This window comes from Callorhinus ursinus, unplaced genomic scaffold (genome assembly GCF_003265705.2).
Source record: "Callorhinus ursinus isolate GAN/ISIS: 27379988/994484 unplaced genomic scaffold, GSC_fseal_2.0 scaffold101, whole genome shotgun sequence".
Classification (NCBI taxonomy): Eukaryota; Metazoa; Chordata; class Mammalia; order Carnivora; family Otariidae; genus Callorhinus; species Callorhinus ursinus.
Genome location: NW_027397163.1, coordinates 1 through 26,075, shown reverse-complemented (window position 1 = coordinate 26,075; position 26,075 = coordinate 1). Strand labels below are relative to the sequence as shown.

Genomic DNA, 26,075 nt, shown 5'->3' with positions numbered 1-26,075 from the left:
ACAACTTACACTCCAACCCAAACACCTCCCCAAGCAACACAAACTGAGCTATTAACAATTCCATGCCTTCTCTCGGGCTGTCCCCTCAGCCAATCTGAACCTGGTTAACTCCTCTCCAACCTACCATCCTGGCTCGTTCTGCTCAACCGTACATGTGTTTTGTGTGATAGGTTCAGGTAAGACTTAAGTGAGAAAACTACATACACAGCATAATTAGTGATCAACACACCACCCAGGGACCAGACAAATGCTGGGGTTTGACTACTAATTGTATTTCCTACAGCGTTAGTCTTCTCCAGACAGAAATTTGTTTGACTGTCTGCTGGTTAAAATCTTCCCATTGCCTTAAAGTAGAAATCCCAAATGTTTGCATGATGCTCAAAATCCTGTGTGACAAGGCCCTGGCTTCCTGATTGCTCTCAGTTCTGAGAACAGCTCCAATCTTTCTGGTTGAGGATGCTCCCCACTCCTATCTCTGTGCTAAACCCCAGCTCCTGCCTTCCATCACTCCACTGCCCAGAAGGACCCTTCACCACTAGGACCCAGACTGTGTGATGTCTACACATTATGATTCTCATGATTCCGTTTTCTTTTTTCTTCCAACTTGGAAGAGTCTTATAAGACTATAATAGAATTGTTTCCCACCTAAATATTTATATTGTCTGTTATCACTAATCACAGCCCCATGCATCCAGGGAAGGAACGAGTCTGCCCCCTCACCAGTGAATCTCCAGTGCCTGGTGCCATGACTGGATGCGGTCACTGCTCACTAATCACTGGCTGATTGTCAGTGTGGTGGAAGGAAGGACGAAAATTTGCATTTACAGAAGCTCAGGAAAGGGAAGTGTCACAGCCCAGGTCACACAGCCTCTGTGTGAGTAAGGGGCAGAAGTGGAACTGAAAGTGGGCTGGCTCCCAGACCCTGCCCTACCTCCCCAAGCTTCACGTGCGGGGACCGGTGCTGTCCTCTGGACTTGGGCTTGGTGGGGAGGAGGCGGAGTGAGTGTGGTCTGGGGAGACTCACATCTGCTTTGAACAGTCCCAGGACCTGCTGCTCTCATGTCACCCTTCAGGGAGAGCAGAGCGAGGCCCTGGGGGGGCTCTCCTCCTTCCTGTGAGGCCATCCATCCGGGACACGTGACCAGCAACAAGGGGCCTGGGCTGGGTCACACCCTGTGCATCTGTCCGTCCATCACACTCTGAGGACTTTATAAGCTGTCTGCACGGCTGAGGACCATGGGAGGCAGCGCTGGGACCCTGACCCCCACTGCCCTTCTCTACCTTGGTGAGCTTTCTGGAAACGAGGAGGGATGGGGTTGCCCTCCCCCCCAGCCCCCAGGTCCTGGTCCCTGGGAGATCTCAGGACTGTGGAGGATCAGTGGGGGCAGAACTTCTGGGGGAAGGAGTGTGCTCAGCCCCAGATGTGACCCCAGTACCCAGGGGCCCAAACCAGGCCTGGAGCAGCTACGTGTGGGTGGGGGACGCACTCACAGGAACTCTCTTCCAGGGCTGTGTCAGGGCCTGTGGGACCAGGCATGGACAGGTAAGTCCTCCCCAGACCTCCTGCTTCTGCCCAACAACCCCCTGGGCAGCTGGAGGGTGCAGAGGGTCAGGGCTGATGGTGACCGGTGTGGGAAGGGCCTTGGGGCGACAGGTGGGAAACTGAAGAGAGAAGGGTACCCTTGCAACTCCATCTGATTCCTTTCCAGGGACCCTCCCCAAACCCTCCATCTGGGCTGATCCTGGCCCCATGGTCACCAAGGGGAGCCCTCTGACCATCTGGTGTCAGGCGTCTCTGCAGGCTGATGTCTACTATCTGTATAAAGAGAGTGTCCATGGATCCTGGCCCATGAAGACCTCACAGGATTCCAGCAACAGGGCCAGTGTCTCCTTTGCATCCATGAGCTCACACAATTCAGGGAAATACCAGTGTGCATATCAGAGAGGGAAGAGCTGGTCACAGGGGAGTGACCTCCTGACCCTGGTGGTGACAGGTGAGGGCAGGAGCTGGTCCCCTCCCCCTGGGGGCCCTCCTCCAGGCAGAAGAGAATGGAGTGTGGCCTCAGGGGGACCCCTTGCTCACAGTCCACAGTCCATGGGGTACATGGGTTGATGGCCCCTATAACAGCTCCTTCCTTCTCTCTCAGGAGTGTATGATGCACCCTCCTTCTCAGCCAACCCAACCCTTGTGGTGGCCTCGGGAGGGAATGTGTCCCTCTCCTGTAGCTCACCGTGGCCACGGGGGTCATTCCATCTGCTGAAGGAGGGGGGAGCTGATGTGCCCCAATACCTGGAGTTGACGTTCCGTCGGAAGCGGTACCAGGCAGTCTTCCTTGTGGGCCCTGTGAACACCTCCCATGGGGGGACCTACAGATGCTACATTTCTCCCGAATCGTACCCATATTTGTGGTCACAGCCCAGTAACCCTCTGCACCTTCAGGTCACAGGTGAGGGGGCCCCTGCTTCACCCCATCTACCTCCTGGGCCCAGATGACTGACCTAAGCCATATGCCCAGTGGAGCCCTGGGGTTGATGGGGGGTGGGTGACAAGGTCGTCCTGGGGCCAGACCCACAGGTGGGAGGCCTTGGGAGGGACCCATACGAGCCTCACGGCAGGCCCTGGGCCAAAGTTGGGTGTGAGTCCCCTCAGTACCACTGTCCCCTTCTGTCCAGGTGTCTACAGGGAGCCCTCCCTCTCGGCCCAGCCGGGCCCCCTGGTGCAGTCTGGAGACAGCCTGAGCCTCCTGTGTCGCTCAGAGACTGGCTTTGACAGATTCGCTCTGACCAAGGATGAGGAGCTCAGAGCTCCCCAGTGTCTAGACGGGCAACCCAGCCCCAACTTCACCCTGGGCCCTGTGAGCCGCTCCCACGGGGGCCGATACAGATGCTACTGTGGACACAAGCTCTCCTCCACGTGGTCGGCACCCAGTGCCCCTCTGGACGTCCTGATCACAGGTGAGGAGCCCCCGGCCCCACGTCCCGACTCAGGGCCTGGGAACACGGTTGCCCCTGGGTGATGGGGTCCAGGGAAAGGGTCAGGAGCACAGGCTGATATGGAGACGTGGTCTAGAGACAGGGCCTGAGAGAGGGACAGTGAGGGCCATGGAGATAAAGGACGCCCACTCAGAGAGACAAGAGGTGCTGAGAGGGGGCCCCACAGAGAGTCTCTGGAGAGAGGATGGTGGTCCCGAGCTCAGGGTCAAGGGCGTGTGGGGAGGGGTGGCTCTACACGTCACGACCTTGCTCTCCCCCAGGAATGTATGAGAAACCGACCCTCTCAGCCCAGCCAGGGCCTTCAGTGTCCTGGGGAGAGAACGTGACTCTGCAGTGTCGCTCTGAGGTCTGGTTTGATAGCTTCCACCTGTCCAAGGAGGGGTCCCTGGCTCCTCCCCAGGTCCTTCATCTGCAGGACACAGCGATACCTAACCAGGTCAAGTTCACCCTGAGTCCTGTGACCTCAGACCACGAGGGGACCTACAGGTGCTACAGCTCACACAGCAACTCTCCCTACCTGTTGTCACAGCCCAGTGACCCCCTGGAGCTCCTGGTCTCAGGTGAGGAGCCCAGCCCTGTCCCATTTTTGTCCTCATGGTCAGCTCAGGGACCTGTTCTCAGGGAATGGGAGTGAGAGGGGGTCACAGAAGGTCATCTTCTGTGGCATGGCTTGTGTCTGGGGTAACCACGGGGCCCTGGGGGCTCTGAGCCTGGGCCAGGTGGCAGGTGGTGTGGTCATGGCAGAGGGAGAGGGTGGCGCCCAGTGGGGGGAGGAGCACCCTGAAGTTGGGAGCACGTAGCCCCTGCCCCTCACCTGCAAGAAGGTGGCCCCATCCCCGTGCGGGGCGGGGGAGTAGGCACAACCAGGAGGCGTCTGAGTTCACCTTCACAGAAGGTAAGGGGGCCCAGCCTGAGAGCATCTGGGGAGTCAGGGCAAGAACAAGCCTTGGAAGTCACACCCCCACGATCAGACCCCAGCTCTGCTACTTCCCAGCTGTGGGCTCTTGGACAAGTCATGTCCCTCTCGGTGACCCAGGCTCACTGTCTGCACAACAGGCCTCCCGCCACCTCCCTCAGGGCCGCTGTGAGTTTTCGGTGAAAGCCTCAGCATGGGCCTTCTTGGATCTCTGGAGAGGCAGAGCCCTCCCTCCTGCCCTCACCCATATACACACTCCAGGCCCACACACGCCCCTGTGGGGGGTCAGGCCTGTGCAGTCGGGGAGACGGGTCTGGGCTTGGGTTTGGTGGACAGGTCTCCACTCAGGTATTCTGCCTGGAGGGTAAGGGGGCAGCAAGAAAAAAACCTCAAATCCTACAAGGGAACCCACAGCCCTGGTTCCAGCCCCAGCCCTGCCGCCCCCACGCTGGGCGACCTGAGACACGTGCATGACCCCTCTGTGCCTCAGTTTCTTGTCTGTGGAGTGGGCGGGATGGGCGGCAATCCCCTGCTGCGTGATCACTGACAGGGTCAGAGGTGAATGCACAGAGCCCAGCAGGTGCCTGGCACACAGCAGGTGCTCAGTTAAATGGCATCACTGGCTCCTTCATGGTGTGGCTCCTGCCCCAGGTCCCCACTGGTACCTGTACGTCCTCATCGGGGTCTCGGTGGCCTTCGTCCTGCTGCTCGGCCTCCTCGGCCTCCTCCTGGTCCGACACCGGCGTCGGGGCAGAGGCAGGAAGCCAGGTGAGAAGGGGAGGGGGTGACGGGCCCCAGGGCGTGGTGGCTGCCCCGTGGGCCGACCGAGGGTGGGCTCAGAACACCAGCCAGAGAGGGAAGCCGGAGAGGTGGGAAAGGCCGTGTAAAAAGACTCCAGCATCTCCCAGTGAGAAACCCTAGAAAGAAGGGTACATGTGAACATACATGTAAATATTTTATCCTTTTGGCTTTTCGAACTTATGAAATGTTTGAAAACACATACAAGCTTTGTTTTTCATTGTTCAGAACTGCTTTCTCTTGACTTGTACGTGGGGATGGGTGGGGATCATACAGAGCCTCAGCTTAAGGCAGGCCCTGGACGGTTCGGGGATGGTGGCGGGGAGCCTGAGGCAGATTTCCAACTTCCTACAGCAGTGTCAGCGGAGGTGTCTGAGGACAGGGGCCTGCACGGGAGGTAAGACCACCCCAAGACCCCGACTCCTGCCAGCCAGTGGCCCCTCACTGCCGCTAACTCCCCCGTCTCCTCCCCAGGCCCGGTCCGGCCGCCACTGCCCAGGAGGAGTCCTTGTGTAAGGGGAAGCGCGGGGCCGCCCTGGGGGAGGGAGGAGGCGGGCCCAGAGATGCGGGTGGGCGGTGCAGGCGGGGGATAGCGTAGCACCTGACTCCGTGTGGCTTTGTAACATCACTGACCCTCTCTGGGCTCCTGCCATGTGAGATCTCAGGGGATCTTGGCAAGAGAGGGGGCCACCTTGTTTTGTCCCCACCAGATGCTGTCATGGAAGACACACTGCCTGAGGAAGACAGACAGCTGGACAGCCAGGTGAGCTCCCTGTGCTCCTGACATCCTTGCCCCCCTGCTCACGTGGTCAACCCAGTGGACTCTGCGCCCAGCAGCAGGCCTCTCCCTTCCGGAAGCCCACCACTCTCTGTGCTGCGGCCAGCCCACTCCCCTGGGCCTCTTCTGGTCTCCAGCTGCTGGGGCACTCGAGTGGGCGGAGCTGGAGGTTAGGGCTGAGCGGTGTGTGCCCTGCACAGCGGGGCTGACCCACGCCCTGGGCCTGTGGAGGCCCAGAGAAGGCGCCTCCTCAACTCCACACACAGTGGTCCTGCAGCCTCACTCAGCCTTCTCCTTCCTGTTTCCCCAAAAACCTGTGGCAGGTCCACGCAGTTCACCCTGGCCAACGAGCTGGCCCAGCTGAGCCCCCTTGCAGGGGGCCCTGGGTCTGCCTGTCCCTCCACGTTGATGGCCCACCCCAATTCCTGCCTCCAGCCTTGACCTCGCCCAGCACGATTCCCATGGCCAACTACCCACGTGCCCGCTCCGTGTCTACACCACAGGCATTTCCAATTCACATCCCTCCTCCCCAGATACACTGAGGGAGGGCAAGAGTTGGCTCAAGGCCACTCCTGTCTAGCAAGGTCCTTAGACCCCCAGGGAGTGCATCCTCCCCTCCCCAGCCACGTGCCTTTCCTTTCCCCCAGTTCCAGGCTGCGGGATCTGAAGACCCTCAAGATGTGACCTATGCCCAGCTGAACTACTTGACCCTCACACAGGTGACAGGTGCACCCCCTTCCTCCCAACCAGGGGAGCCCCCAGATGAGCCCAATGCGTATGCTTCTCTGGCCATCCGCTAGCCCAGGAAGGACCCAGACGGCCACTCCAGGGGTCTGCAAGGCTCCCTGCAGGGATCCTGGAAGGCACAATAGCTGCCCACAGTGGGTGCTACCTAAGGAGCCTGGAGGCAGGACAAAGACCAGCAGCAACTCCTGGGACCTTGTGGAAGTTGATTGCTTCCTGAATTCCCATCATGGCACAGCTGATCTTACTGTGCCTAGGAGGATCCCTGAGAAACGCCAAGACCTTTAATTACCTAGTGGCAACCTTGTGGTGTCAGGGGGAACCCAGCACTAAGCTGCAAGAACTGGGGACCTTCTGGAGGCTTTGCAGTACCGGCTGCCATCACACTGAAGCTGGGCACTTTCAACTGACCTCAGAGCCCAAGGCCTCAAAAGATCACTCATGAGCAATGCTGCAGCCCGAGGGGTTGCTCAATGCCAGGGCTTCCGGTTTCATTGAGACCAAGCCCCTTCCTCTGCCAGGTGCAGCTCTCAACAAGGCAGAGAAAAGGGAAGCTGCTCTCCCTCCTGACCTTGTGTTCAGAAACTCCAGATGCAGGGGGAGGGGAGCAGGGTGCCTCAGCTGCCCCTTTCCCATCACACCAGTAAGCTTTAAACCAGCTTGTCCTTCCTGTTCAGTGCTCCCCAGCAAACCCCAATTCAACTAGTCCATCCTCACCGGCAACCCAAGGCTCAGCATTCAGCTCCTGCCAACCTTAACCCTGACTTCTTTTTGCCAGGGTCAAGGTTCAAAGGGCTAGGGACACTGGGCTGACCCTCCATTTGCTACTTCCTCTGCCTGGAAAGGAATCTCTCCACCCCCATGCCAACAGCTGGCTTGAGAACTTCCCCTAACACCGGTGTCCCCACTGAAATAACTGCTGTATGTTTGTGCTGCTCACGATTGCACCCCTGCCCCAAGCAGCAAGGACACCAGCTGGTAGGCTCGTCAGGCCCCTCTAAGCAGGCAAGGACCAGAGGTGTGAACTAGCTGGACGGAACCTGGTCAAGGATCCGGCCTGTGCCTCTTCCCACCAGAAGCTGTATGTACGTTCAGAGCAGGGAGGGAGACACACACACCAATAAACACCAGTTCCAAAGGGTTGACTGTTTTATTATCTGACTGGGAAACTAGACAGTTCACGCCCTGAGGGGATGGAAGGGTGGGCTCAATCCTCCTCTTCGTCATCGCCAGCTCCAGCCCCGCCCTGGCCTTTCTTGGCATTCTTCCTCTTCACACGGCCTGGGCGGCCGCCCCCATACGGAGAACGCAGGGAGAAGTCAATGTGCTTCTGGGAATCCAGACGGACAATGAAGGACGGGATGTTCACCACCTGCTTTCGGACCCTGGAGAGGGGACGGCAGGGGAGGGCAGGTGAGGGCAGGGGAGGGGGCGGGAGAACAGGTCCCAGTGGGAGGAGACACTGCTGCTCTCTGCTTGGACTTGACAGGGTTGGTGCTGCAGCGATACCAACCAGAAAGGAGTTCCTGACCCTCCAACACCCATGTGTTCTGGAGAGCTCTAGAGCAACACTCAACTCACACCAGGCCACAAAGTAAGGAGGGCGAGCTGGTGGCAGCCAGTAATTCCAGGGTCTGAGTCTCAAAGTGCCAGACACAGGGTTTTACTCTAAGGAGCAGCCTCCCTGTCCTTGAGGCAGCTGAGACTCCGTTCTACAAAATCTGAAAAAGGGCGAATCGAGCACCCAGATGAAAGACCCATCTGCCCCCCAAGCCAGCTGGACTCCTGTTCTCCCAGCACTTGAGTATCAGACCACGGGCTGTAGTCCACTCGCCAAGTTAACAATGACAGTGTGCGAAAACAGACAGCTGAATCCACAAACCCACCCACATCAGCTGAGGCCCAACAACTTCTCTCAACTGGGCACACCGAGTGGTTACCTGTCTGGTTGCCTGTATGCCTGAAGAAGCCTTCGCAAGGTGTACGGCTCAGGCCGCAGTGACGCTTGCGCTGGGCTACAGGGTGGGGAATGAGGCTGTCCCCAGCACCCCATGAGCTGTTTTCAGGGGTCAATCTGTACCCTCAAGGTGTGTTCACACCTGTCACCTCCAAGGGCTGCATAGGAGGTAAGGACAGCAAACTTAACATGGGGGATGGGGCAGAAGACAGACTCAGGGAGCCCATTAGAGGCGTTACCTGATATGGCGCTGGCGGATCAGCACACGGGCGTGGTGGATCGACTTGGCCAAGCCCAGCTTGAAGACCTGGGTCTGCAGGCGCCTCTCCAAGAAATCCTCGATCTTCAGGCCCAGGATGTAATCCAGCTTCATCTTGCCCTCATCCAGCACTCCAATGCGCACTAGTCGCCGCAACAGTGCATTACCTGGTAAGAGAGAAGGAAGTACAGACTGAGGTGTCTGGCTCACTTCAGACTTCTTCGGTTCGAATCCCCCACCTCTTAAGGAGCTCCGTTATCATGAAATCAATGTATGGCCACTGTGACTCTTGCAATCCCCCCACAACCCTAAGGCAGGTCACTATGGCCACACTCTTACCAAAGAGGACAAGTGACCACACACACCTCTGTTCTCATCTGGAAGAAGGAGAACTTTCCTTGAAGGTGTCAGGAGAGTAATGAGACAATCCCCAGAAAAGGACTTAATGTTTCCCTGCAAGACTCTGTGCAACTGTTGCTTAACTCCCACAATGAAGCACAGAGCTTCAAGAGCTAACCTGCTGGAGTTGGGGAAGCCCTACTAGTCAAATCTGAGGCTAAACCACCTTCCTTAGTGGTAACACTGGACTGGCAGTACCAGCTTCTAGACCTGAGAAAACTCACAGGCTGCGCACATGTTTAAGTTGAATATCGTCATTCACTTTATCATTCTGTGGTTTTCACTAAAAAAATTATGGTGTGGATGTGCTAACAATGCATGGCAAAAGAGAACTCAGCAGATGTCAGCTTCTGACTTTTTCCGCAGCAGCCCCAGGCACAGGAGGTCTTGCACCGTGCCCACAGCACAGCTCCAGACCACTCCATGCTGGACTGCCCTTGTGATCCTGGGGGTAAACCCTGGCCCAAAGGCTCATACTCACTGTGATTACCACAAAGGCTCACAGCTAATCACACTGTCACTGGGGTAAAACCCAACTATCCCCACCCCCTTAAAGAGGGTATTTCACTTGTTATGAAGTGGCCATTATCTTTAATTATAGCAAAACAATTCAAGCAATCTCCGTTATTACTGGGCACTTCCAATATTCTTGGCATCATGACCCCTTGCTCCCAGAGAAAGCTCCATGACTGTGAAAAAGTGACAGTTTTCCTAGCACAGTTGATGGGAAAGAGATAGGATCAAAATGGAGAAATACACTCTACCTTTCCCAATACCCCAAGTCGTAACATGGCTTTGTTTTTTGCACCGATGAATGCTGAACAGAAGACATGCTATCTTCCTATTTACAAAACATCAACAAATATAAAATACCTAGAAATAGATTTAACCAAAGATAAAAAACCTGGACACTTACCGTAAGATACTGATGAGAAAAAGACTGAAGACACAAAATGAAACGATATTTGGAAAAATAGTTAAAATACCCCCATTACCCCAAGCAATAGACAAACTCAATGTAATCCCTATCAGAATTCCAAAGGTGTTTTCTTTTTTTAAACATTTGAGAGCGCGAGCGTGGTGTGAGCACAAGTGGGGCTCTATCCTGGGACTCTGGGATCATGACCTGAGCTAAAGGCAGAGAGAGGCTTAACCAACTGAGCCACCCAGGTGCCCCACCAAAGGCGTTTTTCATATAAGTAGAAGAATCAACCCTAAAATTTGTACGGAACCACAAAAGATCCCAAATCAATCTTGAAAAGGAAAAAAATGCTTGCAAATCATGTTTCTGACATGAGGTTAACACCAAAAATACACAAGCGACTCCAACTCAATAGCAAAAAATTCCAATGTAATTTAAAAATGGGCAGAGAATCCGAATAGGTGTTTTCCTTAAGACACAGATGACCAACAGGTACATGAACAGGTGCTCATCAACACTGATCAGGGAAATGCGAATCAAAATCACAGTGAGTTCACCTCACACGTGTCAGATTGGCTAGATCTAAAACCCAACAGACAAATAGTGCTGGTGCGGATGTGGAGAAAGGAAACCCCTGTGCATCGTTGGTGGAAATGCAAAATGGCACAGTCACTATGGAAAACAGTATAGAGGTTCCTCAAAAGTGATGATGCAGCAATCCCACTTCTGGGTATTTATCCAAAGAAAATTCAAGTGCTAACTGGAAGAGAGAAGCTCCCCCATGTTCACTGCATTATTTCCAGTGGCCAAGACACGGAACGTTAAGCATCTACTGACGGTTGAATGGGCAAGAGAGGTAGTATACACACACACAGTGGGGTATTACTCAGCTCAGCCATATAAAGAATGGAATCTCACCACCTGCAACAACGTGGATGGACCTTGAGTGCATTATGCCAAGTGGACTAACTCAGAGTCAAATCCCATAGTCTCACTTATATGTGGAATCTCAACAAAACCACCACCATCACCAAAAAACACAAGTTCATAGATACAGAGAATAGATACATTATGGTGGTTGCCAGCAGCGAGAAATGGGTGGTCAAATGTACAAACTTCCAATTATACTTATTGTATATTGCAACGTTGCTAAGAGTGTACTTTTTTTTTAAAAAGAAATTTTATTTGACAGCGCGTGCACGCACAAAAGCAGGGAGAACGGCAGGCAGAGGGAGAAACAGGCTTCCCAATGCAGGCAGGGTGCAATCCCAGGACCGTGGGATCATGACCTGAGCCAAAGGCAAAAGCTTCACTGACCGAGCCACCTAGGTGTCCTGGAGTGTATCTTTTTTAAAGGCTTTATGACAAGGGTTAACTAGACTTACTGTGATCATTTCACAGTATATAGAAATATCAAACTGCTATGCTGTACATCTGGAACTATAACGTGGTCTGTGAATTATATGTTGCTTAAAAAACAAGGATATTCAAATATTAATACAAAAGCTACCCAACAGGCAAATAAAAACGAGTTTGGGGCGGGGCGCCTGGCTGGCTCAGTTAAGTGCTTCCGCTCAGGTTGTGATCCCAGGGTCCTGGGTTTGAGCCCTCCATTAGGCTCTGCTCAGTGGGAGAGTCTGCTTCTCCCTCTCCCTACTTGTGCTCTGTCAAATAAATAAATAAATTTCTTAAAAAAAAAAAAAAAACAAAAGACGAGTTTGGCATTATTATCCACCAGCTAAGACACTTTATTATGTCTTTTTGTCCTTATGCTAGAGAACAGAAACTTCAAGAATCCGAAGTTTAAAATCTCCAATTTAGAGACTTCTAGGTAAAATAAAACCACTATCATTAAAAAACAAACGTATTTCACATTTACTATCGAACCATCTACACATTGTTAATAGGAAGGCCCAACCATTCCATCAACACCAAAAAAAGCCTTATGTATGTATAATAACTAAAGTAATTTTCAGCGCACACTGAATAAAACTTTGTACCTTCAACAGGAATATGTCCAACAACTGAAAAGTTACCCGGGCTCCATCTGGCCAAAGCGAGAACAATCAGAACGTTTTACAAATGTAAAACAATGTGCACAATCCTCAGAGGCAGAGGCCCTTCCTTGTCATCATGGCACAAGGCAAACGCTGAGGTACTTTAGTTGCTGTTCTGAAAAACGGATGTAATACCAGTTTCTTTATGGCTGCCATTAGGATAAAGCCCCCCATACCTCTATGAACCCCCAGTCACATGTTGGCTGCAACTGGTTTAAAAATCTTTTTAACAGACAAGAATGAGAGAAGCTTCTTGCCAAAAGTTGCAGACCTCACAACAGGCAAGGCTAGACCTCAGGCTGTATCACGGACTAACACCTCCAGACACAGGCAAAGCTTGCAGGCTCCTCCTTCCTGTCCTGTGGGGATAAATGGCTTCGTTTACTGGAAAGCCTACAACCTGTGGTGCTGCCTTCCCCCTGTAACTTCCACTTCTGGCACAGGAAACCACAAACACTCCTGGGTTACCTGAGGCTCAACCCTGCCCAGTCTGCCACGAGACTGCTTCTCCAACTACAGACTTGAGTAGCTCTATCTAGCCAAATCCCTCTGTCCTCAACTACCTGTGGCTAGCTCCCTATATTTTGGGATAAAGTCCCACGCAAGCATCCACGGGGGAGGATTCCTGAATTTTCTTGACTGTGCGATCACGTTATTGGTTAAACAAGCTCCATGCCTTTCTCAACCTCTAATGTGAATGACCACCCACGCTCACGTGTAAAAGCAACTCTTAAGCATACAATGGGAGAGAAATCAAACTGGTGTATTTGAAAACTTAGGGAAAAGCCAGGCAGGAATCCCAGTCCCTCCTACTTTTCACCATACACCAAGATTCCCGAAGCTCAGGTGCAAAGTAGCACCAGGACAGCTGCAAGGCAGCCAATTTAGGGGTGAACACCAAACCACCTGCGGCGTTTAACTCTTACTCGAACGTAAACTCACACAAAGCGCAAGTTACCTCTTCCACAGCAGAGGTAACTGGGCGTCTCCCACCTGTCAGTTACTGCCACGTTGGGTCACGTTCCCTAAGTTTCCTCTAACATCTCAGCCCCTCCCCATCACGGAGTTCGTGACCCCTCGTCCCTACGATGCTAACCTCTGTAAAGCGACCCGTAGGAGGCTGCGGGGAAGATCCAGTGACCTCCAGGAAGGTGTAAAAGGCGGCACTTGGAGAATCCTCAGGAAATCCCAGCCACTTTATTAACGGCGTTTGCTATCCTACAGTCGGAGATACACCGGCACGGTTCCGACGGGATCACTCTTACCAGTCTTTGCTCCGGGAAGGCCTTTACCAACCAGCTCCCGGCTCCAGAACAAATTCCGGACCTTAACCACAGCGGCGTAGACGACGTACGCGTCCCCAGTGTTCAAGCCACGCCCCCCACGGCCCCCTCCCGTCCAGGCCTTCGCCCCAGGCCCGGGACCACGGGGTTGGCGCGGGCAGTGCTGGCGAGCCGGCGTCACCCACACACCTTCGAACAGGCGCCGCGGGTCCTTCTCGTCCAGCGTCAGCAGCTCCCGCGCAGCCTTGCGGATCTTGGCCAGGGTGAACTTGACCCTCCAGACCTCACGTTTGTTCCGGAGCCCGTACTCGCCTGCGGAGGGAGGGCGCTGCTAGCGGGGCGGGCCCGGCTGCGCACCCAGCGGGCGGGCGGGCCCGCCCTCCAGCCCCCGGAAGCGGAAACCGGGTCCCGGCCGCTCACCGATCAGCTTCAGCTCCTGGTCGAGGCGCGACTTCTCGAAGGGCCTCCGAGGGGTCACGTAGGTCTTCCGACAAACCCAGCTCCGGGCCACCGGCATGTTGGCTGCGCGCGTGCGCCTGCGCCTGCGCGGGAGGGCGAGCCGGGCGCGTGAGGCCCGCGGCCGGCGCCTGCACAGTCCCGCGGCCGCGCCGCCGCCGCGCCCCGCATGGCCCGCACCACCACCTCCCACCTCCTCAGCGTACTCATATAAGTAAGGGTGGGGGGTCCGCACGACCTCGCGACCCACCCCCTGACGAACGCGCAGCGTACCATACCCCACCTTACCGTGGTCTCCGAGCTCTGAGAAAGAGGAGCACGCGGCCCCCCGGCCCCGCCTTTATAGCAACGATGCGCCCTGGTGACGTCAGCGCGCACGCCGCACGCCTGTGCCAATCAGAAGAGACGTTGGCCGACGGAAAAGCATTCGAGACGGCCGGTCAGGCCAGAGCGGCGAGCTGAGCTGGAGGACCGTGCCCGGCGCCGACGCTGGCCGTGGCGCACGCGCGCAGGGAGGTGGGCGCCGTCTCCGCCCCGGTCCTGCTCCGGAGTGGAGCTTGGCGACCTTCCAGGAGAGGCCCCGTTAGGTCCCCAATCCCGGGGTTGGCGGCTCTCACGTCGGAGTGCCGTCCGCTTGAGGCTCGGCCGGGAACCCCCTCCCCCGCCCCCGCCGGCCCTGCGCGCGCAGGCTGCACACCTGTCTGGGCAGCAGGTGCAGAGGCCGGGCCTCCAGGACGCCTGCGTGCCCTGTCCGAGCGCGCAGCGCGCGCCTTCGCGTCCCCACCGGATTGCAGTCCTGTCTCCCGAGCGTGCCCACACCGGGAATCGGGCCTCACCTGGAACAACTCACCCGGTGCCTGCGGCTTCCACTACAGGGAAGTCGCCCTCCCGCACCGTGGGCCTCATTCATTCACCAAAAACTGCAGTTCCTATCTTGGGGTTTCCTTTGGGTTTCCAGAACAGGGGAAATGTTGTGAAACTTCTTGCTATCTATTCATTTCCACCTTGGCGCCGTTTATCACCTGCAGGAACTTACACAGTTTCTTGACCTCCTTTCTGGACATGTGACCCTCACACAGGCTCTAGGGTTGCAGGCACACCTTGGAGACACTGGGGGGTTAGTTCCAGACCACCAAGAAAGCAGATACTGCAGGAAAGCAAGGCAAATGAATTTTTTGGTTTCCCAGTGCATCTGAAAGTTCTGTTCATGCATATTATGTGGTGGTCTATGAAGTGTGCAATAGCGTTCTGTCTAAAAAACCCACCATGTACACACCTTAATTTTAAAAATACTTTATTGCTAATAAGTGCTAATCATCGTCTGAGCTTTCAGTGAGTGGTAATCTTTCTGCTGCTTGAGAGTCTTGCTGTTAGGAGTTAACTGGACACTTAGTCCTCAGGGCCAGGGTCCCTGACAAGAAAACAGGGAGCCAGGACAGTTGAGACAAAACCACACTAGCATCCTGTTTGACAGCTTAGAGAAGACCAAGGTAGCATCCCGTTGAGCAGCCTCTGCAGAAGAGACTTTTGCAAAACATCCTGAACAAAACAATTAACCATGAAACATTGGTCACTATCACACATTTATGCAGTTAGTCTCCAGATCAGCCCCAAAGACTATCAACAAGCAAACAGTAACCCGGTAGGTAGACAGCTGCATGATCAAAACCCTGATTGGCACACCTTAGTGGCCAATCCACAGGGCCCCACTCTCAGGATGCTTAAGATAGCTTCTCGAAGGAGCTTACAAAACCCCTAGATTTGAACTCCAAAACAGCAACCTTCTCAGGTCCCCTTCCTCTCTGGGAGCTTCATACTATTGCTCAATAAACTGCTTGGCTGCCCACCACTCTTAGTCTACTCTACCTCTTCATTCTCTGAATCAGTGTGACCAAGAACCATGGGCATTAAGGGAACAAAAATCCTGTAATGTTGCCTCGTCCATGTTGGTGGCTGCTGAGTGGTCAGGGTGGTGGGTGCTGAAGATGGGGGGACTGGGGCAACTTCTTAAAATAAGACAATGGTGAAGTTTGCCGCATCGATTGTCTCTTCTTGTCACAACTTCTCTGTGGCAGATGATGCTGTTTGATAGCTTTCTGTAACTGCTTTCAAAATTGGAGTCGATGCTCTCAAACCTTGCCACTGCTTTACCAAGTTTATGTGATATTCTAAATCCTCTGTTGTCATTTCAACAATCTGCACAGCATCTTCACCAGGAGTAGACTGCAACTCAGGAAACCACTCTCTTTGCTCCTTCAGAAGTAGCTCCTCTTCTGTTCAAGTTTGATCATGAGCCTGCAGCAATTCAGTCCCTTCTTCAGGCTCCACATCTAATCCAGGTTCTCTTGCTATTTCCACCATATCTGTAGTGACTTCCGCCCCTGAAGTCCTGAACCCCTCAAAGTCATCCATGAGGGTTGGAATCCACTTCTTCCAAACGCCTGTTAATGTGGATATTTTGAGCTCTTCCCATGATTTACAAATGTTCTTTTTTTTTTTAAAGTAGGCCCCACAGGCATAGAGCCCAAAGCAGAGCTTGAACTCACCACCCTGACATCCAGACCTGAGCTGAGATCAAGAGTGCTTAACCGACTGAGCCACCCAGGCGCCCCAAATCACAAGTGCTCTTAATGGCATCTAGAATGCTGAATCTCTTCCAGAAGGTTTTCAGTTGACTTTGCCCAGATCCATCAGAGGAATCACTGCCTAAGGCAGCTACAGCCTTACAAAATGTATTTTGTTATGCTAAGACTTGGAAGTTGAAATGACTCCCTGATCCATGGGCTGCAGGATGGGTGTTGTGTTACAGGTCCGAACACATTAATCTCGTTGAACATCCCCATCAGAGCTCCTGGGTGACCAGGTGCATTGTCAGTGAGCAGTAGTATTTTGAAAGGATTTTTTTTTTTTTTTTCTGAGCAGTAGGTCTCAAGAGTGGCTCAAAATATTCAGTAACCATGTTGTAAAGCTTTCAATGTGCTGTCATCCAGGCTTTGCTGTTGCATTTATGGAGCCCAGGCAGAGGAGATTTAGCGTCATTCTCAAGGGCCCTAGGATTCTCAGAATGGTCACTGAGCACGGGCTCCAGCTTGAAGCCAACAGCTGCCTTAGCCCCTAACAGGAGTCAGCCTGTCCTCTGAGGCTTTGAAGCCAGGCATTGACTTCTCTCTACTGATGAGAGTCCTACATGGCATCCTCTGCCAGTGGGAGGCTGTTTTGTCTGCACTGGAAATCTGTGTTTAGTGTAGCCACCTTCACGGATTACCTTAGCTAGCTCTGGGTAACTTGCGGCAGCTTCTATATCAGCTTTGGCTGCTTCACCTTGCACTCTCATGGAGATGGCTTCTTTCCTTCCACCTCCTGAACCACCTCGGCTAGCTTCAAACTGGTCTGCAGCCTCCACGCCTCTCTCGGCCTTCACAGAATTGAAGGGAGTCAGGGCCTTGCTCTGGATGAGCTCTTTCAATATCCTTCACAAACTTCTCCTTCGCATTTATAGCTGGGCTCTTTGGCACGACAGACCTAGCCTTGGGCCTGTGTTGGCCTTCGACATGCCTTCCTCCCTAAGCTTAGTCACTTCTAGCTCTTGATTTAGAGGGAGAGACATGCAACTCTTCCTTTCACTTGGACACTTGCAGGCCACTGGAGCGGCATTAACTGGCCTCATCGCAATACCGCTGTGTCTCAGGGAACAGGGAGGCCTGCGGAGAGGGAGAGAGATGGGGAATGGTCGGTATGTGTGAGAACACACACATTTCTTGATTAAGTTTGCCATCTTATGTGGGTGTGGTTTGTGGTGCCCCCAAACAATGACGATAGTCACATCAAAGATCACTGATCACAGATTACCATCACAAATGTAATAATGATGATAAAGCTTGAAATGTTGGGGTAATTACCCAAATGTGACCCAGAGACATGAAGTGAGCAAAAGTTGTTGGGTAAACAGCACCGATAGAGTTGCTGGATGCAGGCTTGGCACAAACCTTCGCTTTGTGAATAACGCGGTATCTGTGGAGTGCCCTAAAGTGAAGTGGGATAAGATAAAACGTGCCTCAATTGCATGGAATTCAGACATCTCCCAGCACTTTGTGAGCTCTGGGGAATTAAAGTAAAACTTTAATTAAAGTAAATTTTATTTTTTTCCATAAAGGAATTAAAGTAAAACTTTAATTTATCCTTATATCTTAAAATGTTAGGAGATTGACAGAATATGCAAACATCATCAGATGATAATTGGTGTATGTTTGCTTTTTAAGATTTTATTTTTAAATAATCTCTACACCCAACATTGGGCTCAAACTCACAGCCCCAAGATCAAGAGTTGCACGTTCTTTCAATGAAGCCAGCCAGATGTCCCTAAGGTATTATTTCTTGAATTGTTTTATGGTCCTGTTCTCTTGTCCGTTTCTGGGACTGTGAACGTGTGGAGGGTAGATCTGTTAACAGTCCCACGATTCATCTCCTTCCCCAGTGTATTCCCTTCCGTCGTTCAGACCGAGTACTTTTTATCGTTCCTCCTTCATCATCTCCTCTGTGCTCTCCACTCGGCCACAAGCCCTTCCATCCATGGGACTTTTATTTTGATTTCTGTATTTTTTCCCATCTAGAATCTCCATTTTTGCTCTTCTTTTTTTTTCATCTTTTTTATTATGTTAATCACCATACATTACATCATTAGTTTTTAATGTAGTGTTCCATGATTCATTGTTTGTGCATAACACCCAGTGCTCCACGCAGAATGTGCCCTCTTTAATACCCATCACCAGGCTAGCCCATCCCCCCACCCCTCTCCCCTCTAGAACCCTCGGTTTGTTTTTCAGAGTCCATCGTCTCTCATGGTTCCTCTCCCCCTCCGACTTACTTCCCTTCATTCTTCCCCTCCTGCTATCTTCTTCTTCTTTTTTTTTCTTAACATGTATTGCATTATTTGTTTCAGAAGTACAGATCTGTGATTCAACAGTCTTGCACAATTCACAGCGCTCACCATAGCACATACCCTCCCCAATGTCTATCACCCAGCCACCCCATCCCTTCCACCCCACCCCCACTCCAGCAACCCTCAGTTTGTTCCTGAGATTAAGAATTCCTCATATCAGTGAGGTCATATTATACATGTCTTTCTCTGATTGACTTATTTCACTCAGCATAACACCCTCCAGTTCCATCCACGTCGTTGCAAATGGCAAGATCTCATTCCTTTTGATGGCTGCATAATATTCCATTGTGTATATATACCACATCTTCTTTATCCATTCATCTGTCGATGGACATCTTGGCTCTTTCCACAGTTTGGCTATTGTGGACATGGATAGCACCTTTAAGTAGGATATAGTGTCCTTCTTCATCTCTTATTACAGTCTTTGTTTTAAAATCTAATTTGTCTGATATAAGGATTGCCACCCCAGCTTTCTTTTGGTGTCCATTACCATGGTAAATGGTTTTCCACCCCCTCACTTTCAATGTGGCGGTGTCTTTGGGTCTAAAATGAGTCTCTTGCAGACAGCATATTGATGGGTCTTGTTTTTTAATCCAATCTGATAGCCTGTGTCTTTTGATTAGGGCATTTAGCCCATTTACATTCAGGGTCACTATTGAAAGATATGAATTTAGTGCCATTGTATTGCCTGTAAGGTGACTCTTACTGTATATTGTCTGTGTTCCTTTCTGATCTATGCTGCTTTTAGGCTCTCTCTTTGCTTAGAGGACCCCTTCAATATTTCTTGGAGGGCTGGTTTCGTGTTTGCAAATTCCTTTCGTTTTTGTTTGTCCTGGAAGCTTTTTATCTCTCCTTCTATTTTCAATGACAGCCTAGCTGGATATAGTATTCTTGGCTGCATATTTTTCTCGTTTAGTGCTCTGAAGATATCTTGCCAGTCCTTTCTGGCCTGCCAGGTCTCTGTGGATAGGTCTGTTGCCAGTCTAATGTTTCTACCATTGTAGGTTACATATCTCTTCTCCTGAGCTGCTTTCAGGATTTTCTCTTTGTCTCTGAGACTCATAAGTTTTACTACTAGATGTCAGGGTGTTGACCTATTTTTATTGATTTTGAGAGGGGTTCTCTGTGCCTCCTGGATTTTGATGCCTGTTTTCTTCCCCACATTAGGGAAGTTCTCTGCTATAATTTGCTCCAATATACCTTCTGCCCCTCTCTCTCTTTCTTCTTCTTCTGGGATCCCAATTATTCTAATGTTGTTTCATCTTATCATATCGCTTATCTCTCGAATTCTGCCCTCGTGATCCTGTAGTTGTTTATCTCTCTTTTTCTCAGCCTCTTTATTTTCCATCATTTGGTCTTCTATATCACTGATTCTCTCTTCTGCCTCATTTATCCTAGCAGTTAGCTCCCCCATTTTGGATTGCACCTCATCAATAGCCTTTTTGATTTCAACTTGGTTAGATTTTAGTTCTTTTATTTCTCCGGAAAGGGTTTCTCTAATAACTTCCACGCTTTTTTCAAGCCCAGCTAGTATCTTTAAAGTCATGATTCTGAACTCTAGGTCCGACATCGTACTACTGTCCGTATTGAGTAGGTCCCTGGCAGACGGTACTACTCTTGTTCTTTTTGCTGAGGTGATTTTTTTCATCTTGTCATTTTGTCCAGAGGAGAACAGATGAATGAGAGAACAGATTGCTAACAGGTTAACAACGTCCCCAGCAAATATACTGTATACAAATCAGAAAAGACCTGTAACCAGGGGAAAAGAAAGGGAAAGAAAGAAAAAAGAAAGAGAAAAAAAAAGAAAATGAAAAAGATAAAAACAAAGAAAAACAGAACAAAACAAAAAAAAACAGAATATGATCAAATATGATCAGGCTAGTGCATAGATCAATGCCACACACTAGATTTGGGGCCTATTTTGATCTGTTAGAAGAAAGTGCCTCCTAATATTTTAAAGGAAGAAAGACTTATATATGTACAAAATAAGGGTTGATACAATGAAGGGATGGAAGATGACTGTAAAGATGAAAATTATAAAAGATTTTATAAAAGGAACTGATAAGATAAGAAGTTGTTTGAAAAAAGAAAGAAGATTAAAAAACAAAGAAGAAAAGAAAAAAAGAAAAGGGAGAGAATGTGATCAGGCAGGAGACTAGAACAAAGCCATACACTAGTGATTTAGGGTATATTTTGATTTGTTAGAAGAAACTGTATCTCAAAATTTTAAAGAGAGAGCAACTTATATCTATATGCCAAAAATAAGGGTAACTACTATGAAGGGATAAAATATGACTGTAAAAAATGAAAAATAAAAAAAAATTTTTTTAAATGGGATTGATAAGATGTTGGTTGAAAAAGGGAAAAAGAAAAATTCAAAAAAGAAAAAAACAGTTAAAAAAATCACCTTTGAAAAACTAATGAATCATGGTAAAAAAGCCATGAATTCTATGTGCAGTATTCCCCTAGCGCTGGAGTTCTCCCGTTCTCCTTGATCGGTAAACTTGGTCTTGGCTTGCTGGCTGTTCGTGCTGATCTTCTGGGGGAGGGGCCTGTTGCCGTGGTTCCTAAATGTCTTTGCGGGAGGCAGAATTGCCCCGCCCTTGTCGGTCTGGGCTGAGCAATCTGCTTGGGTTTGCTCTTGGGATCTTTTGTTCCCTGCAAGCTCTCGGTACAGCTTTGGAGGACCAGAGTGAAAATGGCGGCCTCCCAATCTCCACCCGGAGGAGCTGAGAATTCGGGGCCCCGCTCCTCAGTGCGCCCACAGAGAAAAGCAGTCACTCCCTTGTCCCCGATCTCTGGCCGCTCTCCGCGCTCACCCGGCCTGTGACCGAGCGTTTGTATCTCTGGCACCTGACCCCGTGTGGAGTCTCCAAACCCAGCAGATCCCTGCGGTGCGCTCCCGCGCCGCTCCTCCCCGGGGAGGAAGGGGAGTCTCCCCGGATCTGCCACTTATTGGGTCCCTGCTGGAGGAGCAGTGGCCCGACTTCCAGTAAGTGGTCGCTTTTCTGTTCAGAGAGTTGTTGCTACCCTCCTCTTCAATCTCCTGTTGAGTTCGTAGGTGTTCAGAATGGTTTGATCCCTATTCGGCTGAATTCCTGAGACCAGACGAAACCCAGGTCTCCTACTCCTCCGCCATCTTGCTCCCCATTTTTGCTCTTCTTTATATATCTTCCATTTCTTTGCTGAGATTTTCTATTTATTTTTAGATGTATCTGAAGCATGTCTGTGTGATGGCTCCTCACAGCATTTCCATTACATTGGCCTTTGAGTCCTTGTCAGGAAACAGCACCTGCATCATCTGAGAGTTAGCATCTTTCTCACTCCACAGATTTTCCTGGTTCTTGTTATGATGAGTGACTTTTTTTATGGAAACCTGGTCAGTTGGATATGATGTTTGGAGGGTCTGGATCTTATTTAAATCTTCTGTTGCAGAAGCTTTTTCTGGCACATTGCTGGGGTGCTGACTTATTACTGCCCGGTGGAAGGCGTACAGTCCAGATGCCCCACGTGCCCTCCTGTGACACCTGCTGTGTCATTCCTGGGGTCTTCATGGTCTTAGCCCGGCAGCTGCCTTCGCTCCACTTTTTGGAGTACTCTTATGTTTCTTGTTTATAGTGTGGGAGTTTCAGCTGTGATTTATGGGGGTCCATAGGGAAAACATACATCCACTTCCTCTTGGCCCCAAACTGGACCTCTGAAATGCAATTGATTTTTGTATATTGATGATGTTTCCAGTGACATGGCATAAACCCTTTTCAGATTAGAGTAATAGGTCTTTACATTATTTGGGATAGTCCATGCATGCAATTTTGTGATCCATGAATAATCAATACCATTTATTTATTTGTTTGTTTATTTATTCAGTTTCAAAAAAGAAAGAAAACTTTATTATTATGGAAACCTAGTAGAAGAGAAACGGAATCTACACATAGGTGTAGGTAATAGTAGGCAACAAATGAGAATTCGACAAAGTAACATCAAATCGGGCACTTACAACATCCAACCTCATCAGCTGGGGGTGTCCCGGTGGAAATAATCAGGCTGGAATCCCTATTTTATCCATTCAGGGCTTATCACTTTTTTTCCCCTTTATTTAATTGGTTGGTTCTTCTTGTCAAGTTTTCATGTCAATTTTTGTTTTTCTGGACTGATAAAATGTGCTAGGGAAGTATTCCTTCTTTATTCTCAGGGGAAGCCTGTGTAAGTTTGGTATGTGTGTGTGCATGTGTGTGTGCATGTGTGTGCTCACATGCTCATGTGTGTCGGCATTCCCATAGGTCTGCATGTGTTCACATGTTCGTGTGTGCATGTGTGTCCACATGTTCATGGGTGTCCATGTGCATGTGTGTCCACATGCATGTGCCTGTATTTCTTACGTGTTCACGTGTTTGTGTGCATGCATGTGTGTCAGTGTGTGCTCACATGTTCATGTGTGTAGGAGTATATGTGTGTTCATGTGTTTGTGTGTATGTAGGTGTGTCCATTTTCCGTGTGTGTGTGTATTTCACAATGCATCAGTATTTGGAGGCATTCACCAGTGAAACTTTCCAGATTCAGTTCACTCTGTGGGAAAAACTTTAATGCATATTCACCATATATTACACACACAGCAATTCAGATTTTCTATTTATCCCTATGTCTGTCATTTTGGTAACCTGTATTTTTGAGGATTTTGTCTTGTTTTATCTACATTTTCTAATATTTTGGCATAAAATTGTTCATAATATAATAATAACTAATAAAAATGAACATAATAAACTCTGTTATTGATTTAAAGTCTGTAGGCTGTGATGCTGTCCTGAATGGTGATGTGATGGGATGTGGGCCTTCTCTCTCTCTCTCTCTCTCTCTCTCTGTCCCTTGGCCATCGTGGCTAGGATTTATACATGTGATTAATATTTACAAAAATAAACATTTTGGGCTTTAGATTCTTCTTTATTTTTTGTTTGACCTCATTAGTAGCTTCTCTTATCACTGTATTTCCCTCCTTCTACCTTCATTTGGAATAATTTGCTATTCTTTTTTTAAATTCATGGTATGATGGCTTGGATCATTGACTTGGTTCTTAATTTTCCCATTTCATAGGTTTGATGTGTAACATTTACATTGTCCTTCAGTGTAAACATTCTCTCATTTCCATTTTGGTTTTCTCATTTCATTCCTGAATTATTGAGAAGTCCGTTGCTTTGATTTCCAAGGTATAGAGATAGTACTATCTTTGATGGAAGAATCAGGTGATTCCCAGAGGGTCCCGGGAGTTCCTACTGGTCTGCGTGAGGAGTCCAGGTTGGCTGGCATTAGGTGGCGCCCAGTGTGGGCAGCTCCTGTGCCTTCCAGGGTCTCTGCGGTCGCTTCCCTGGAGTGTGGGGTCTGGGTCCTTCCTGGGCTAGCGGAGGGCCAGAGCAGCATACACATTGGGCTCTGCTGGGGGCTCCCCTGGTTGGGAGGGAGGGGATGCACTTGTCTCTCGTCGGAGGGTCAAGCGGTTCAGCTGGGCGTAGGTCACATCTGAAGGGGCATGAGATGTCGCAGCCTGCAGCGGGGGAGAGAGGGGAGGTGTGTGATTGAGGAGGCGGGAGCCTGGGGGCTTGGAGAAGGGACCCACCTGACAGTCTGTCTGCCTGTCTTCCTCTGCTTGTCTGTCCTCCGAGCCCAGCAGTGCCCCAGACACGGGGGAAGGGGAAGGGGCCAGTCCCCGCCTGAGTCTTGATATTGAGTGGCTCACCTGGGCACATGTCAATCCCTGGGGGTCTTCATCCCGTGTGTTCTGCTGCAGACAGACAGTGAGGGGGAGGTTTGTCGCCTTGAATCCAATCGACCGCCTCAGACTCTTTTCCACACTGTTGCCACAGTGATACTTTCAAACTTTCAGGCAGATTAGGTCACTTTCCTGGTGGACTCTCCAGGGGCTTCCTGAGCCTTGGGACATGCAATGCTTTCTATGGCTCTGATTCTATTCCTGACACTGTTTCTTGTTCATTTGGCTCCAGCCACATAGCCTATGTTCCTTCAAAACATGTTGCTGCCCCAGGACTTTTGCACCTGCTACCCCTGCTCTTGTTTTATTTTCCTTGCCCACACTTTGCACTCGAGGGTGCTGCCCACTTCCTTGCATATTCTGTCTGTCACCCACAACGTGAGCTCATAGAGGGTGGGTCAGATTTGCCCACTGCTGTGCTTGCAGCACGAGGTGGGGCCTGGTAAATGGTGGGCTTCCTGTGCCCATTTACTGGGTGAATGAATGAAGGGGGCCTAAGACCTGTGGGTGATTCATTTCTTCATGCACCCTCTTGAGACCTGGGCATGCACCTCAACAGCCAGAAGTCAGACAGTGGTCAGGGAGCCAGGCAAGGGGAGCACAGAGGAGGCCCCATGAGGTCACAGCAGGCTGACCCAGAGTGCCCAAGGAGGGAGAAGGCATCTGAGGGACACCGCTGAGATTGGGTGGTGTGAGGACAGAGAAGTGTCCATTGGATTAAGTTTGGCACCACGAGGGCCCTGGGGTCTGCACGAGAGTGGGGGTCTCACCCGATGGTCCAGCTCCACCCCCTCCTCAGGCTGAGTGTCTTGCACGGCAGCATCTGCTGGGGCGAATGGGGGTACCTCAGGCAAGGTCCCCTGAGGTTTCTCAGACAGGGCAGCTGTGATCCAGAGGATTCAGCGGGGGGGGGGGAGGTGCCAAGGTCATGCATGTGGGAATTTGGTCCCCTGCCCCCAGACCCTCCCAGCCCACCCCCAGGGCAATCCCCTTCCTCTCACAGAGGCTCTCCTCTTGGGCAGCAGCAGCTGAGCTGGAGCTGGGGAGGAGACAGGGTGTTAAGGGGCATAGAGGGGGCGGGTAGGTGGGAGTCTGGGGGTGTGCGAGCAAGAGTTACCTGTCCTGCAGGCCTCTGTCCTTGGGCTCTGGGTCTGCAGCCCCTGCAGGACATTGGGAATCAGCCTCGCTCTGGGCGGAGGTTACGACCACCCCCCATGTGATTCCAGGGAAAGGAGCCCTTCACACATATTGTCTGTGTGTCTCTCCATCTCCCGAGATTGAAAAGAGGAAACACCTTCAGTTGGCACGTGGGTCCCACCTGGGTGTTTTCTTTCTAGACTCTCTGACTTGAGATTCTGCAAGTGTCTTTCCACACCAGCCTTTCCCACCTCTCTGGCTTCCTTCTGGCTGCTGCCCTGAGCCCACCCTCGGTCGGCCCACGGGGCAGCCACCACGCCCTGGGGCCCGTGACCCCCTCCCCTTCTCACCTGGCTTCCTGCCTTTGCCCCGACGCCGCTGTCGGACCAGGAGGAGGCCGAGGAGGCCGAGCAGCAGGACGACGGCCACCGAGACCCCGATGAGGACGTACAGGTACCAGTGGGGACCTGGGGCAGGAGCCACACCATGAAGGAGCCGGTGATGCCATTTAACTGAGCACCTGCTGTGTGCCAGGCACCTGCTGGGCTCTGTGCATTCACCTCTGACCCTGTCAGTGATCACGCAGCAGGGGATTGCCGCCCATCCCGCCCACTCCACAGACAGGAAACTGAGGCACAGAGGGGTCATGCACGTGTCTCAGGTCGCCCAGCGTGG

The 26,075-nt window shown here is 51.2% G+C and overlaps 3 protein-coding genes and 1 long non-coding RNA gene across 9 annotated transcripts; 1 reads left to right on the top strand and 3 right to left on the bottom strand.

Annotated features, from left to right (window-relative positions):
* The first annotated feature begins 878 nt into the window (after positions 1–878).
* Positions 879–7,368, top strand: LOC112806900 (leukocyte immunoglobulin-like receptor subfamily B member 3). Of its 4 annotated transcripts, none has more exons than XM_025849404.2 (11): positions 882–1,285; positions 1,508–1,543; positions 1,710–1,994; positions 2,148–2,447; positions 2,674–2,955; positions 3,255–3,554; positions 4,562–4,678; positions 5,063–5,105; positions 5,183–5,220; positions 5,419–5,471; positions 6,134–7,368. In XM_025849404.2, exons 1-11 carry the CDS (start codon positions 1,237–1,239, stop codon positions 6,284–6,286), a joined length of 1,656 nt encoding a protein of 551 aa, XP_025705189.2. In that variant the 5' UTR covers positions 882–1,236; the 3' UTR covers positions 6,287–7,368. The 4 variants fall into 4 exon arrangements, with proteins under 4 accessions (XP_073745165.1, XP_025705189.2, XP_025705194.2 ...); XM_025849409.2 differs by lacking the exon at positions 6,134–7,368 and adding an exon at positions 5,922–6,089; XM_073889064.1 differs by lacking the exon at positions 2,148–2,447 and having other exon boundaries at positions 879–1,285.
* On the bottom strand, positions 7,362–14,003 carry RPS9 (ribosomal protein S9). The gene is made up of 5 exons (XM_025849025.2): positions 13,852–14,003; positions 13,528–13,649; positions 13,297–13,419; positions 8,427–8,613; positions 7,362–7,615 (listed from the first exon to the last, which is right to left on the bottom strand). The coding sequence occupies exons 2-5, from the start codon at positions 13,622–13,624 to the stop codon at positions 7,438–7,440; spliced, it is 585 nt and encodes a 194-aa protein (XP_025704810.1). The 5' UTR covers positions 13,625–13,649; positions 13,852–14,003; the 3' UTR covers positions 7,362–7,437.
* On the bottom strand, positions 11,492–13,290 carry LOC141371796 (uncharacterized). The gene is made up of 2 exons (XR_012377031.1): positions 12,096–13,290; positions 11,492–11,939 (listed from the first exon to the last, which is right to left on the bottom strand). It is a non-coding gene; the product is annotated as an uncharacterized lncRNA (long non-coding RNA).
* An 8,887-nt stretch (positions 14,004–22,890) lies between the features above and the next one.
* Positions 22,891–26,069, bottom strand: LOC112806728 (leukocyte immunoglobulin-like receptor subfamily B member 4). Of its 3 annotated transcripts, none has more exons than XM_073889070.1 (6): positions 25,751–26,069; positions 25,381–25,423; positions 25,265–25,302; positions 25,034–25,146; positions 24,231–24,275; positions 22,891–24,038 (listed from the first exon to the last, which is right to left on the bottom strand). In XM_073889070.1, the coding sequence occupies exons 1-6, from the start codon at positions 26,046–26,048 to the stop codon at positions 23,892–23,894; spliced, it is 684 nt and encodes a 227-aa protein (XP_073745171.1). In that variant the 5' UTR covers positions 26,049–26,069; the 3' UTR covers positions 22,891–23,891. The 3 variants fall into 3 exon arrangements, with proteins under 3 accessions (XP_073745171.1, XP_073745172.1, XP_073745173.1); XM_073889071.1 differs by having other exon boundaries at positions 25,034–25,086; XM_073889072.1 differs by lacking the exons at positions 22,891–24,038; positions 24,231–24,275 and adding an exon at positions 24,283–24,424.
* Between the last annotated feature and the right edge of the window lie 6 nt (positions 26,070–26,075).